We start from the raw sequence: 14,576 nt of genomic DNA on the forward strand, positions 1-14,576 counted from the left end.
AAGTTTTAAAAATTCAGTTAAAAATGTAAACAAACAAAAATACCAAACAAAAGCAAACAAAAAATACTATAAACGTCCTTACTTTAAAGGAAGAAATCATTGCAAATTGTAATTAAGGCTTTGATTTTGAGATTACAACAGTTCATTCAGAAATGACCTTGAATTCTACAGTTTTAGCCGTGACTGACTTTAGAATTTGCCGAACCTCGCTCAAGTCCTGCATACCTAGCTAGCCCAGGGCAATCATGGCATAGCCTTTCTGATTTAGAGCACAAGGATGAGAAGTTGCCACCTTTCAATTTTTCTCTTCCCTAGAATGGTATAGTAACCTCCCCACAAAAGAAGTTATGAACTACAAACTTTGAAATACAGTACAAGTAGAGTCAGTAACCAAAAATTAGAAATATAGCCACTTTACAACAAATGTAGTTTGCATTTTTGTTTCAGGTGGAGGTTCAATCTGAGATATAAGTGATAATACCATACACTGTTTAAAAACTGGCATATTTTCATTTGTTAACAGAGATGTTTATACTCCATAAACTAGTTTTTCAAGCCTTTCCTCTTCAAAAACTTATTACTGACCCAGACACAAGTACCTCTTACTTTCTCACTAAGTTGTTCATATCCTATGGTGGGGAAATTGGGGAAGCTTCGTGGCTTGTCAGAACTGACTTCCTAAATCTTTGCTCCCTTCCAGGCCTACCTCCTTTCAAGTGGGGAACTGCAGAGACACTGGGTTTCACTCCCTACAGGGAAAAATTCCAAAAGGAATAGTCATTCTCTCCACACCCCCCCGCCCCCCCGCACCAAGGAAAGTCAGAGAGTGACCATTTTACACTGTATTGTCCACAACTATTTTCCAGGAACATAAGGCTATTGCAGCTAAAATGAAAACTCTTGGCTCCAGAGTTTTTTTGGTTTTTTGGATACTGTGGCAATTCTGCAACCTTTTTTCCTCTCTAATGTATAAGATGTCAAATTCTGTTATCTAGCACTCGCTCGACCAGATCTCTGTAACTAGGAAGTGCTGCAGCTTCATCACATTTATAACTCATGTTTCCAGAAGCCCTTTGTGGGGGCATCCAATTCTTGAAGAGATGATCCAAAAGAAAAAAGATTAACTTACATCCACTACCATTTTAATATGAATATTCTGTTGTTCTTTGTTCCTTTCAAGATTGGTAAGCCCAGTTTGGTATATATTACAATTCTATTAACCAGAATATCCCAAATGAATAAGAGAGCTGAATATGTTGGGGACACTTTTCACAAATCACTGTTAGAAGACAATGGAAGACTCCTGGCACCCCACCAGCTGATAGTAGCTGTGCTGCAAAGCCTTCATGGGTCTGGGGTTTGAAAAAATGAGGTCCCAGTGAGGTAGGAGAGGGAGAAAAAGAAAAGGGCCACCTCTGTTATGAATATATTATGATAAACCTGATGCTTAGATGATTGTGATATAGTACTGGTTTAAATGTTAGCCTTTCAAGATCTGGATTTATTATATTAAGTACACCTTTTAATTTACTAGCATATTTCCAGAGTTATAAAACAAATGCTTTGAGCAGTATGAAATTATGATATTCTTGAATCATCTGCTTTTTAAGCTAGTGAAATATTAAGTATCATTACTATCGTTTCAAGAGGTAGAAACTTTTGAAACTATTATTGATATTATTACACTGAATTGGACATGCATGTTGCAAACTTCTCAGCTGTTTTCATAAAATGTCTTAGTAATAAACCTTTTGTAAATCGGATTCTCATGCTAGCAATACCCACTCTCCTAAGCATAACCAACTAACTTGAGAGACCTTAATAATAAATAATAATATTTATTATAGTTATATATTATAGTTAATATATATTATAGTTAATAATAAAGTTTCAACATTTTGTGCTTTAGAAATAGAAATCTGCATTTTATAAAAGAATAGTATAGACCCAAACAAATGGTTTGTACCGAAAAAGAGGAGCCTGGCACTCCTCCCACCATTTCTCGTACCACTCAAATATTATATTTAGCAACAGCAGTGTCCCAGAAATATACACTGGTCCATAAGCATTTATTGTGTACAATCCAGGGCACATGGGCTTTCTTTCCTAATCCTAAACTGAACAGTTACCTTTTGTGCATGAGAGACAAGAAAAGAGATACACAATTTAAAAAAATTTTTAACATCTCCTCATCTCTCTTTTTGCTGTCCTGTTGAGTAAAATGAAAGCTGTGTGACTTGGTAAAAATGCCAATAAGAATATTAGCCAGAAAGGAATACTGGCATATTGACTGAGTTACTCAGTGCAGTTACATAAATGAAAAGTTTTCATCTTTCAACCCATCCCCCAAAATGAGAATACTACTCTCCCGTTTGCCTCCCTCCATCAGAAGGAAAGAGACAACAGAGGGTGGGAAGCAGAAGACTCATACTGGGTAGACTTGTGGGATTTGGGAAATGGAGGTGGGAAAACAGAACTGGTCTGTTCATTTCCTAAGGAAATGAAAATTTTGGTTTCTGGTCAAAGAAGGGCTGTAAGTATAAGTTTAAGATGATTTAACTCTACTTTTAAACTCTCATGTGGAAACTGATACTATTTGACCTTATCTAGACACTCAGCGTACATATTTACTTTCATAAGTCAGCTAAAAGCTAACTTCGAAGTTGCCCGGTAGAAACAGAGATCAAGATTCACTCTGCCTATCGTCTTGGACAGAAAGCAAGCCGGACAGCAGAAGCAGGCTCTGCTCTGTGAGGCAGTCTAACTCGGTGGTTAACTCGGTGCTGAACAATGTGCCGTGCAGCACTTGGGTAATTCTGAATTGCCTTACTATTTTTACTGATAGTACTACCAATTAAAGAATTCCGAAATGGTCTATACTAACATGAAAGAGAAACCTGTTCACTGAAATATACTCCGAATCCCAAGGTCATATGCCTTGCCAATCCAAAAATTTTTTTCTGGCTGTTGAGTCAGACTATAACCCAAGTCTAAACAGCATTCAAGTGTTTAATGGTTTGGTTTTTTAAATTATTAATTGAAAGTAGTCTTTCCTTAGATCAACTTTCTCTTCTTTCAGCAACACACATAGGAACAGAAACAGAAAGTCCACTCTGGAGATACCAGATACAGTTGACCATTAAACCTGTGCATGATTCCCCAAATATACATCTAAAAGAAAGCAATGCCATCAGCAGAGCCCAGAACGCTGCCTGCGTATATTCTTGCAGCATTCTTGTGTCCTGATGAAAAGGATCTAAACAATCTCTTCTCTAGCAACGTATCTGTAACCCTGGAGAGTTTCTTCCCATCACTATGGGAATGGGACTGGGTGCAGCAAAAGCTACAAAACAAGAGTGACAGATGTGGTGAGCTGTAAATCGTATAGGAGAAGGCAGAAGTTATCACCTGACTTACAGCAACTGCTTCCGGAAGGAGCCCATTTAAGCACCGACTCAGGCAGCTCATCCAACAGACTAAAACAAAACAGAGTAACACACAGTGAATTTGTTTGCAATCCTGTGATTTACTGTTTTGATTAGAAAACAAAACTCTGTGGGTCACCAGTAATGTGACTTTCCATACTTTTTTTTTTCACCCACCTGTAATGGGTAAGAGGGTAAGTGGATGGGGGAGATCCCTCCAATCTCACTGATCGATTTTATATCAATCACCTAGAAACTAAATGTAGAACTACAGTATAAATGCTTTAATACAAGGTCTGTACGTGTAGAAATGTAGAAGTAGGGATACATGATTTTTAAAAAAAAAAACCTTAAGAAAAGAATACATAGAAAAATGTTATCTGGATTTTCAGGATATTTCTCCTCAGGTACTCAGCACTGGGGAGGGGCAAATTATTTAATATTTTATGTATATTGTTCTCAATTGGGCAGTTGCTTTATGCTATGCCATGATTAAACAGGTTAACAAGAAATATCCAAAAAACAAAACAAAAAACCCATTATTCTAACAGTTTCCAGTGTTTTAGACTGAACAAGTACAAATCTCTTAAGTTGCTTCAGCCACAAATATATAAACATTCAACTAAAATTACTGATATGAATGTTTGATTCACAAACTCAGGCATAGGCAGTATTGCAACAATAAATGCACTGATCTAATATTACCCTATGTTAGGAAAATAAAGGGCATATGGGATACAGTATTATGGTTAAATATACAAGCCTGCCCTTATGGGGAAATTCAGCGTTATGCCTTCTCAGCAAGTTAAATAAATTACGATTATGTATTATATAAAAAGTTTGAACATGTCTTATACATACATAAGATATCTGTACGTATCTTAATTATACATATGTCTTAATTATAAACTTCATAATACAATATTAGCTTTATTGGTCAATAGGTTTATATTAGTAATCAGGTCAAAATGAATATATTAATATATGCAAGGGGCCCCAAAATACAAATGGAGATTATGTTTATTAGCATTATATTTTATTATTTATGTAATACCCTATTATATTCAAATACATACATGTAGGTATATTCATTAGAGACATATACAATGATGGCATCTATATATGCATATTGATAAAAGACTAAAATAATACTAGTAGGTCTTATTAAAAGAAAAACACATATAGGATCATTGGAATTAAAATGTTAGTCTTTTAAATAAACTATTTTATTCAAATTAGGTAAACTGAGGTAGAAAATTGGAAACCAAGCCTTTATATATGCCCGTTGCTGTCCTTTGACTTGACCCATATATTGAAAAATGTTAGTCACCTGAGGGTTATATGGACACATCAGTCACCGCAATAAGTAACTGATTAGACAGTTCTAATACTGACATATAAATGTGTTAGTTTTGGGAAAGGGACTAGGACGCTCAAGATTCCAAGTGGAGAAATATTTCATACAATATATGTCAGTATTTACCAATGTAATCTGCATTATTTTGTATCTGCAGGCTAGCTTTCCTCTCTCTTAAGAACTGATGCCACACTGAATTAGAAAGACTGATTTCTATGGATCAGCTAGCTACCCCTTTTTAAACTTCTGTTGTGACTTGCCCTATTAAAATACAGCTGCTTTTTCCAATTGCGATATTGTATCTGTGGATAACTACTGTTGAGAATATCTTGGTGCATAATGAAAACCTGGCTATGCTGTGCTACATGCAATTGACTTTTTGTTAGGCCTGATCAGTGAGAAAAACAGTAAAATAGTAACCCACTCTATTCTCAGTCTAACCTAATTCTCACCCTAATAGAGTTTAGGTGATAAAAATTGAATGTGGAATATTAAAATGTTTATGTGGCTGCAAAATGATTTCTTACATAAACACCTCATATACAAATTCTGTTTGTTTCTTCCTTAAGAAACAAAACATACACTCCCCCCAATAACAGGATTAAAAACAATGCATGTTGCTCTCACTTGAAAAATATAAGCCCTGTTTGTCCCATTTCACTTTGTTGCTCTGCACAGTTAATATCAATCACACCAAGCTCACACTAACTCCATATATTTATACAATGCTAATCTGAAAATACTCTTCCTTGAAAATACCACCACCTAGAATCTAAGTTTTGGAAAACACCGTGTGAAGGAACAAATATTTCACTTTTTATTTTGTATTACAACTCTCATACATATGATCTCATAGGTGTTAGCTTAATGGATTTTATGTCTGTAAGCTGTTCGGGTTTTTTAAAATATTTTTCAAATTTAAGAAATTTGCTTTGGCTATCCTATTGAATGAATAGGTTGAATGAATGAATAGGTTAAATGGCAGTCTTCTCTGAGATATTAACTCGCTTTAATGTGTCCCTTCAGACCTGGTGCTGTACATAACGGAATACTTGAAAATCCGTACTTTGTTTTAGCTGTCTGGACAGCCACAGGGTCCTCCAGGTTCTGCTCCCAGGGCAGTCTCCCACATAACCACCGCAGCAGGCAGTAGCCGAGGATTTCAAGGTCACTTCGTCTGGACAGGGCTATAGGAATAAGCATTAAGAGAGCAAGATGAGGGAAAAGTCATTTTTGAGAAATAGAGAAATCACTGAATGAACTACCACTGATGAAATATGAAAAAGCCAAATGGGCGATGTGTTTTGTTTGTTCAGCTGGAGTAAAGCTTAAACGCCCAGGCGTTTGGCCCCGGTCCACAGAAAGGCAGTGACTTCTTGCTGTTGAAAGTAAGGGTCAGTTTCCTCACCTCCTCCAACTTCATCCTTCCTGAGTCTGGCCTGTCACATGAACTTGATCTCCATGGCCTCTGACATGATCCAGACAACCCATAACCTGGCACCGACACTTTCTCAAAGAGCCAAGCAGTAAAACAAAGAAAGAAATGTCTGCGGCTCAATTGCTAACACATGTTCCAGGAAGTCCATGGGGTCTGCATTGGTCATGCAGAGACCCTTCAAGTGCAGACTAAACACTGATGGCCTTTCCTGTTCCACTCAGACTAGCAGCACTGGAAATCGGAAAATATGACGAAACTGCCATCTAGTGTACACTATTAAAAAACGGGTCTTTCTTAAGATTTTTCAGTTAAAAAGCACAGGATACATACGCCTGCTGTTTTGGGTACACGGATCTAAAATTTTACAAATATTATTTTAGATATAAGCAGTGCTAAAGCGAACTTCTGATCAAATCTCCTGAATAAAAAATATAAAGGTAAAGAAATAATGTGCATGAGGGGTGGGGTGCAGGTGGTGGGAAGTAAATTTTAAAGCCAAAGAGAGGTTTCCATAATCTAATATAAGATGGCTTTTCATAAAAATATACAGTAAAAGAACATTTTGAGGCCACTGTAAATATCATTTATATAAAACTACAGACTAGTGCCATAGACTAATTTCATGATAATTTTCTGTATTTTTTTTTAAAGTAACTGATTTCAAAAGAAGGACAAAAGTATCTAAGAAACATGTCAAATATAACAAATATTACTGAAATAATGATTAAAACATTAATAAAATCCCACAAAATAAACTCATTTTTATAACCATTCCAAACTGTTATAAAACAATAGCCTGGCTCACACTTCTACCATTACTTGAATGTTCATGTGTGTAGGGATGTAAAATCTCCTAAGTGCAATACACAGCTGTTAAACCCGCCGTAAACAGGTATCCTGGTTTTATTACCTTTCATTACATACATTCTGAAAAGTCACTCAGTAAACTTAGTTTACTTTAAAAAGTCATCTACAAAGAACAATGCTGCTAGCATATCATAACTACTTTTGGTCACCATACATAAGTTACTATAAAAGCAGAAGACAAGATTAGCTCTTACACATACTCTATCTTAACTGCTATTAGAGTACCGGATTTATTAAAGGCCCTTCAATCAAGCAGAATGCGACGGTCCCATGGGTACTGTTTACTTTCTGCACAAGCTTCAACAATGTCCTAATGCAAGACTTGGCTCCCCTATTAAAATAAAAACACAATCTCTACCACACTGCTTTGTAGTGATTTCTTCAGTAATAAATCTCCCATTAATAATGGAATGGTTCCATTTGTACAGATGTGTTCACAAATCCCTTTTCCATTATGGCTATTCCTGATTACCACCACTTAAAAAAATTCACATCCTCTAATTTTCAAAAAATTATATTCTGGCACCTGTTTGGACGACATAGGCTACACACAAGAGGCCCTCTGAGGAAAAACAATCAGAATTAAAATGGAATGAACCTTCCCAGCCACTTCCCCCAACCCCCCAACTGAGGGATTAATTGATATGAAGCTGTAAGTAATGACAAGTCATTTAGATTTCTGAAGCCAATCTTTCATAAACTGGTCTTCATTTGAAATAGCCCTTCGAGAGTTAACTTACTTCACTATCATAGTTCAGTTTTACCTAATGAAAATACAGCACCACATTTTTCAAACTTTTATTTTCTTTTACTGCATATATACATTAATAATTATCGTTAGGTAAATGTTTTACCACTCACTGTTTCCAATAAGTTCTGCAGACATACATGTAATGTTAAAAAAAAAAATTCTATAGTCACTCTTTCCCACCATTAAACAGAGAGATGAAAGGATTAAAAATGTTTCCAAGTACACACCTTTCCCTGAAATTCCCTCTCAGGGAAACAAACTGCAAAGTGTGATGTGTTTTTGAGAAGTTAAACTCTAACACTGTACAAGCGATTATGTCTTTTCTCCATCTACTACATACAGAAGAGTAATTTTAACACTGGTTAAATTAATTAAAATATTTTGGATGACAATATTAGCATCTATGAGTGGGTATGTAATTAACACAATGAACTGATCATATATCTTTAAGTTTAAATAAAGTACATCATCAAAATATAAATGATATGATAATGATAACTGTTGAATCTAGGAATTGAATATTTGGATATTTACTATATTATTCTACTATTTCCTGTATATTTGAAAACAATTAAATAAAATGCTGAAAATTTAAAAAAAGAATTGATCATAGTTGAGGAAGACTACTAATTAACATCTAACAATGAAAATATTTTTTAATTTGAAAGTTGAAACATATATTATGGATTATTTTGGTTTTGTATAATTTGTATTTCTGTATAATTTATTGTAATACATAAGGTTTTTCAGTTGCATTTGATAGTTAACATAATCATTAGCAGCATATTTTCATATAGATTTCCTAAAGTCACACTTTTACTTATGGTACTTCTGCTTAGAAATACAGGAAGATTTAGTTATCAATATTCTCTTGTCACTTTCTAAATATAATTTAGCATCTAATTTTTATTTCGCATATTAATATGGAACAATGTAAATGAATCTTTTCACTGAAAGCCTGTGGTGTTCTCAGTTGCTCAACATTTCTAAATGATAAAGTATTGCCAAGACTAACCAAAAAAGAAAAAGGCACAGGTGGGGTGGGACTTGAATTCGATTTCACTAGAAAGCAGATTCCAGAAACAGCTGACACTAGAATACATAATTAAAATAAAAATGATCAATGTGATTTATGAAGCTGCTACTGTGCCAGACACTCTACTGCTTTTATATCATCTTATTTAATCATCCTAACAATATGAGGTATCATTAACCCTGTTGACAAATAAGAAAATAGAGGCTCAGAGAGGTTAAATAACTTGCTCAGTATCACACAGCAAAAAGTCACAGAGCTCTGTATTGAAATCCAAATCTTTCAGAATCCAGAGCCAACACTCCACTCAATCTACCAATTACTTTGCCTCCATTGTTAGTTTTGCACCATTTAGACAACATAACATATACCCTTCTACAGTTAGGGAAGTATTTGAAGCAGGCATTTTAACTTAAAACACCAAAAGACATACTGACCAAAGACAGTTGTATTGGCAAGGAAGAAATAAGCAGCAGATCCTGAGGTCTAAGCTGTAACACTAACAAAATTTTTCATGCAACTATCCTTACATGACACTATTTCTGTAAAACTACTTCATTCTGATGAAGAAGAATGTTTAATTAAAACATTAATTTATAAAGTGTTAAACGGTCCTTCCAAGCTGAAATGAGAACAACAAAGAAATCACATTGGAGGACTGGTCCTTATTCTAATGACAAACTGGAGTAAAATTATCTGGGTGCAATTCACCAAATGGAATGAAAGAACTGGGAGAAAAAGAAAAGTATCAGTGTTAATCCCAAAATGGCTCTGATTATTTGCCTAAAGTGTTTCCTGTTGAGTTTTTTTCTTACATAGAGTAACATTATCAAGTAGGAAGAAAAACAAGATTTGCTAGGAAATAATAAAGTGAACTAGAAAACTTTTGCCTTAAGCAGACAGGGTCTAAATGCTCAAAATACTGGCTTATATACTCAGAAATGACAATAAGAAAGCAGAAAACATCTGAGTAAGACGTTCACCTGAGAAGTGAATGGTGACTATCTGCAGAATAAATTTAAAGTTTATTCTTATTTTTCTAACTAGTAACCTATGTTATTCAGTAGTTTGTCAATTCAGATGTATAAAGAGCTAGGAAATTTTATGGTGGCCACAATTTACTGCAATTTCAAAAAGGATATTAGGAAAGTAGAATACAATGTGTCACATTTCAAATAAAATAATAAACCAGGTCGCTTTTATTTCTTCAGTACCTTTTAAATTCTAAGCCTCAGTTTTTTATGAAACACGTGTGAGGCTTAGGAAAAGTTATTCAACAGAGCAAAGGTATCTTACATTTGACCAATATGTATTCTTAACTCAACCAAATAGTTTAAGACCTATGCCAAGACTTTGAAAGTCATGTCTAAATGTCAAAATTGGGTTATGTCATACAGAAAGAATAGTGTCTTCATTAAAATTTATTTATACATCAACCAAAGACTATTTATAGCAGTGAAATTTACTTAAAAATAAAAATCAACATTGTGTTTTTCTGACTACTAATAGATTCAATAGAGCATATCAATAACTTGGTTTACCTTAATATCTTATAATTGAAAAATGGGTTCCCTTTTCTGAATTATTGTTTAAGAAGATAAATATTGTATAAACCATGTCATTTCCCCAAGTTTGGTAGCATGTAAACACATTCTCAGTTTATTTCACATACATTTTGTAAGCTGGAGTGCTAGATTAGAGTGAAATGAAGCCGTGCAAGAAATAACACAAGACTTGGATTTTATATGCTGTAGCAATTGGCAAAAATTTTTAAAAGTATGTAATATATTTCCTTCCTTGATACTGAACATATTATATAAACAAATGGACATTTAAAATGCAATTTAGATATCATATTTTATGGTCATCAATGATGTCAAATTAAAACAGGTATTATACACTCAGTGCACAAGTCTGAAGTATTTAAAAAAGCTCAGTATGTTAAATGCAGTATATCTCTAGAGAAATTAGGTATTGACTGCATGCCTCAGTGAGCAGAAAAATCTACAAAAATCTATACCACACATTGATCCAAATATTGCTTTTTAACATTACTAAGAATGTAACAAATTTTAAAACAGTATATTTGACACAGATATAATTCTCTGTAATTATCAGGCAACAAGCCCAAAATATGTCAATGTTTATACATGTTGGTTTTTATGACGAATAAAAAATTAATAACAGATGAGATAAGCCCAAAATATATTACTCTAATTTTACACTAAATGAAGCACTTCAGCCTCTCAGAAAACACTTTTAGGTCATATATGAGAACTGAGTTTGGAAGAATAACTGCAATTTAAAAAATACAGATACACAGACGCACAACAGTTCAAGAATAGTTATCTATCCATTCATCCATCTGTCCATTCACCTCTATATATCTCTATTGATATTTTTTGGCTTATAACAGTACAAGCTACCCTCTTACACAGCTGAACTAGAAAATGCTTAGGTGAAACTGCTGACTGGCACCTTATACAAGCTCCTTCATTATAAAAACCCAACTAATCCACAGAAACATGAGAGTTAGCTTCTGTTTCTGAATAACCACCTCAAAGGTAGCGGAGACCAGATAGTTTGATCAGGTTAACAATGTATCTGTTAAGTTGCTAATCCGTAAGTCACTTTTACATTGAAGGCTGAATATTTCCCAGGGCCTGATCGAGCACAGATAAACCTAAAACATAACAAATGCTTTGATAACGAGAGGTTATATTTCCTAGTGATAACTTGTTTTACTCTTTATGTTTTCCTTTGCATTATCTTCCTCAGTATTTATTTGAGCTTATAGCTGGACTGGTACAGAAAAGATTCTTCTGAGATTAAACTACATAGTGTGTACTGAAAGTAAACACATGAATATTTATGAATCTGACATTCTGCATTTACCTACAAGGATTTATGGCCTTGTTTAATTCTAGTTTCTAGATATGACTAAATGATTACTTCATTTCTAATAAAATCCTAAAGTGAAATGTTTTATTTTGGAAAATTAAATGTAAAACATGAAGAATGAATAGTATTCAAATATTTGAGGATACCAAACCTTTCTTTTTTTATGCTAGACTAAAACTGCATGTTAAAATTTCAGCAAATATATATATATATATTTATGTGTGTATGTCTACATCTATGTATATATACATGTATGTGTATATACATGCATATATGTGTATATATACGCATATATATGTATACCTACATGTAAATACAGATATGGTGAAAAGTTTAGTGTACATTCTATTTTAAATGCATTAAGGGAATCTAATTTTTATAGAAATCTTGTGAAACCCATGATGAATACTCACTCCAGCTCATCACTTTCAAATACCAAAAATACGTGATGTAGGCTCTCCCCTGAGTAGTCTTCCCAAAGAGATAATATCTTTTCCCCATCATTCTCAGTTCAATCTTCTCTCCAAAGACCTAGCATTGTGAAATCTACCCAACTCATCAACATGTATTATTATTTAGGGAGCAAAAAACTTAAATGCACTATGGAATAAAATTTTGTTCAAATCTTTCATGAAGACGGCATAATGAAAATACTGCCCTAAACTATGGAATAACTAAGGAGGACTTCCAGAATTACCACAGTCCAAACACTGACCAGACCAACATACGACAACTCGACTTTCCCATTCCACAATCACAGTGGCTTCCTAAATGTTTTTTTTTCTTTTTGCGGTACGCGGGCCTCTCACTGTTGTGGCCTCTCCCGTTGCGGAGCACAGGCTCCGGACGCGCAGGCTCAGCGGCCATGGCTCACGGGCCCAGCCGCTCCGCGGCATGTGGGATCTTCCCGGACCGGGGCACGAACCCACGTCCCCTGCATCGGCAGGCGGACTCTCAACCACTGCGCCACCAGGGAAGCCCCTAGATGTTTTTTTAATAGTCAGAATCTAATAGGATCAGTATTAGAGCTATGGGTTGAACTAAGTGGCCCAACCATAAGTTAATATCATCATTGACATAATTGGACCAAAGCTTAAGAATCTGTATGATGAATTTCCAGTTACACCACTATCAAAAAGTACTCTCAGGTTTCTAAATATTCTTTCATACTAATATATCGGGCAAATCACTACTTTTCTAACCAAACTATCCTTGAAAAAAAAAATGTAGTGATTTCACTTATTTTGATAAGGAGTATAAAAGGTAATTTCTATTCCAGAAAATTTAACCTATGATTCTTCTTGAAAAGAAAAAGGTATACAACCGACACATTTGTTTTACTTTCTCATTGGCCTACATTAAACTACTGTGGGTTTTAATTGCTCTGGAAAATGATCAAGACCCTCTACATTACATGGTCAATGGTCCTTTTAATAGAAAAGGCAATAATATACAGTTGTTTGCACCAACTAAAACTCGTTAGAAAGTATCAGTTTAGGGTAACAGTTCAACAGCCATTAACAAGTGCAAATGTCTAACTGCCTTTTAGTGAAAATGTGATCCTTTCAAAGCAGTTTAAAAATTATTTGTATGGTTTAGCATATTTGAAAATACTTTTATAAACAAAGTTTATGAAGAATATAATTTTGAAAGACAAAGTTTTTCAATAATCACCATTTTTTTTTTTTACTAGCATAACATTAGGATTGACTTTTTGTCTTGCTGACAGAGCAACTAAGAAAGTACAGTTGCAGTGACCATATTGATTGTGAACAAAGCAACCATCAGTGGGACTCCGCACCATATATTTTCAATATTGACCTCCTACTTCCTTCTCCATGGCTTTCTGGGTCGGCTATTGGATTTAGACTGCAGTGTAATAAACAGCTAAGGTTTAATTAATGGTAAATGAATACAAGACATAGGTTATGACTTTAACTAATTAGGGAATTGTTGAATTAAGTCTCCCTTGGAATGCAAGGCAGTATAATCAATGTCCAATAAAAGGACTATGTATGTAATTTACCTGCAAATGTGTTTCCAATACCATCAAAGTGAGTTTAAATAAGTAAGATATATGAAAGGCGACTAGGAGAGATTTCCACAAGTTAACACTTCATAGATTCAGAAAAGATTTCCTTATTGTTGAGATGGTATCTTCTAAAGCTCTGATAAGGGCACAATGAAAAACAGGAATAATTCTTCACATGTGTACCTGTACCAAATCTGTAATTGTCACTACAGCATAAAAATTCAGTTGCTGACCTCCAAGTTTAACCTAAACAAACTAGTACTTTCCTGTCCCAAATGAGCATCAAGTTTTGCTTACTTGACACCTTTTATTCCTTCTTCACTTGTCGAAGTCTGTATCTCCTCCCTCTGTTAGAATATTCATTGGCATACAGGAACTCACTACTTTTGATAAACATCTCACCAATGTTCTCATTCTTCAAGCTGACTATGCAAAGGTCATTTCATGGAGCCTTAAGGCTCTTTGTTCTAATTATTCCTCTGAAATAAAAATAAGAAAAAAAGAAACCTACCTACTCCCTTGTGAGCATCCAAGCTGGTAAACTCTATTGTCCCATTATGGCTTTTTCTAGGATTTTCTTGATACTGTTTGTGGTTCCCATTGGGACAATATCTGTAGGAAAGTCCATAATCTGCAAGATAAACCTGAAAGACATGAACAGACAAATGAATAATGTTTTTATCCTCTGAAAATATAACCTTTATAATTAAGTCTTAAGAAACTGATAGGTTAAGAGAGCCTCAGATCTACATTTGATTAAACCAAATGGTGC

General features: G+C 34.5%; 1 protein-coding gene across 6 annotated transcripts in view; it reads right to left on the bottom strand.

Moving 5' to 3' along the window:
- Positions 1-14,576, bottom strand: part of VRK2 (VRK serine/threonine kinase 2) — a 120,097-nt gene that overhangs the window by 13,270 nt on the left and 92,251 nt on the right. For 4 of the 6 annotated variants that reach the window (XM_060309552.2, XM_030877290.3, XM_070046872.1 and 1 more), the window contains 3 exons: positions 14,316-14,448; positions 5,849-5,969; positions 3,409-3,476 (listed from right to left, as the gene is read on the bottom strand). In XM_060309552.2, the coding sequence (XP_060165535.1) occupies positions 3,409-3,476; positions 5,849-5,969; positions 14,316-14,448 (322 nt within the window). The remainder of the gene's footprint in view (positions 1-3,408; positions 3,477-5,848; positions 5,970-14,315; positions 14,449-14,576) is intronic. The other 2 variants (XM_030877291.3, XM_030877292.3) reach the window with 1 other exon arrangement.

The sequence above is a fragment of the Globicephala melas genome, chromosome 12, assembly GCF_963455315.2.
Source record: "Globicephala melas chromosome 12, mGloMel1.2, whole genome shotgun sequence".
In the NCBI taxonomy this organism is placed as follows: Eukaryota; Metazoa; Chordata; class Mammalia; order Artiodactyla; family Delphinidae; genus Globicephala; species Globicephala melas.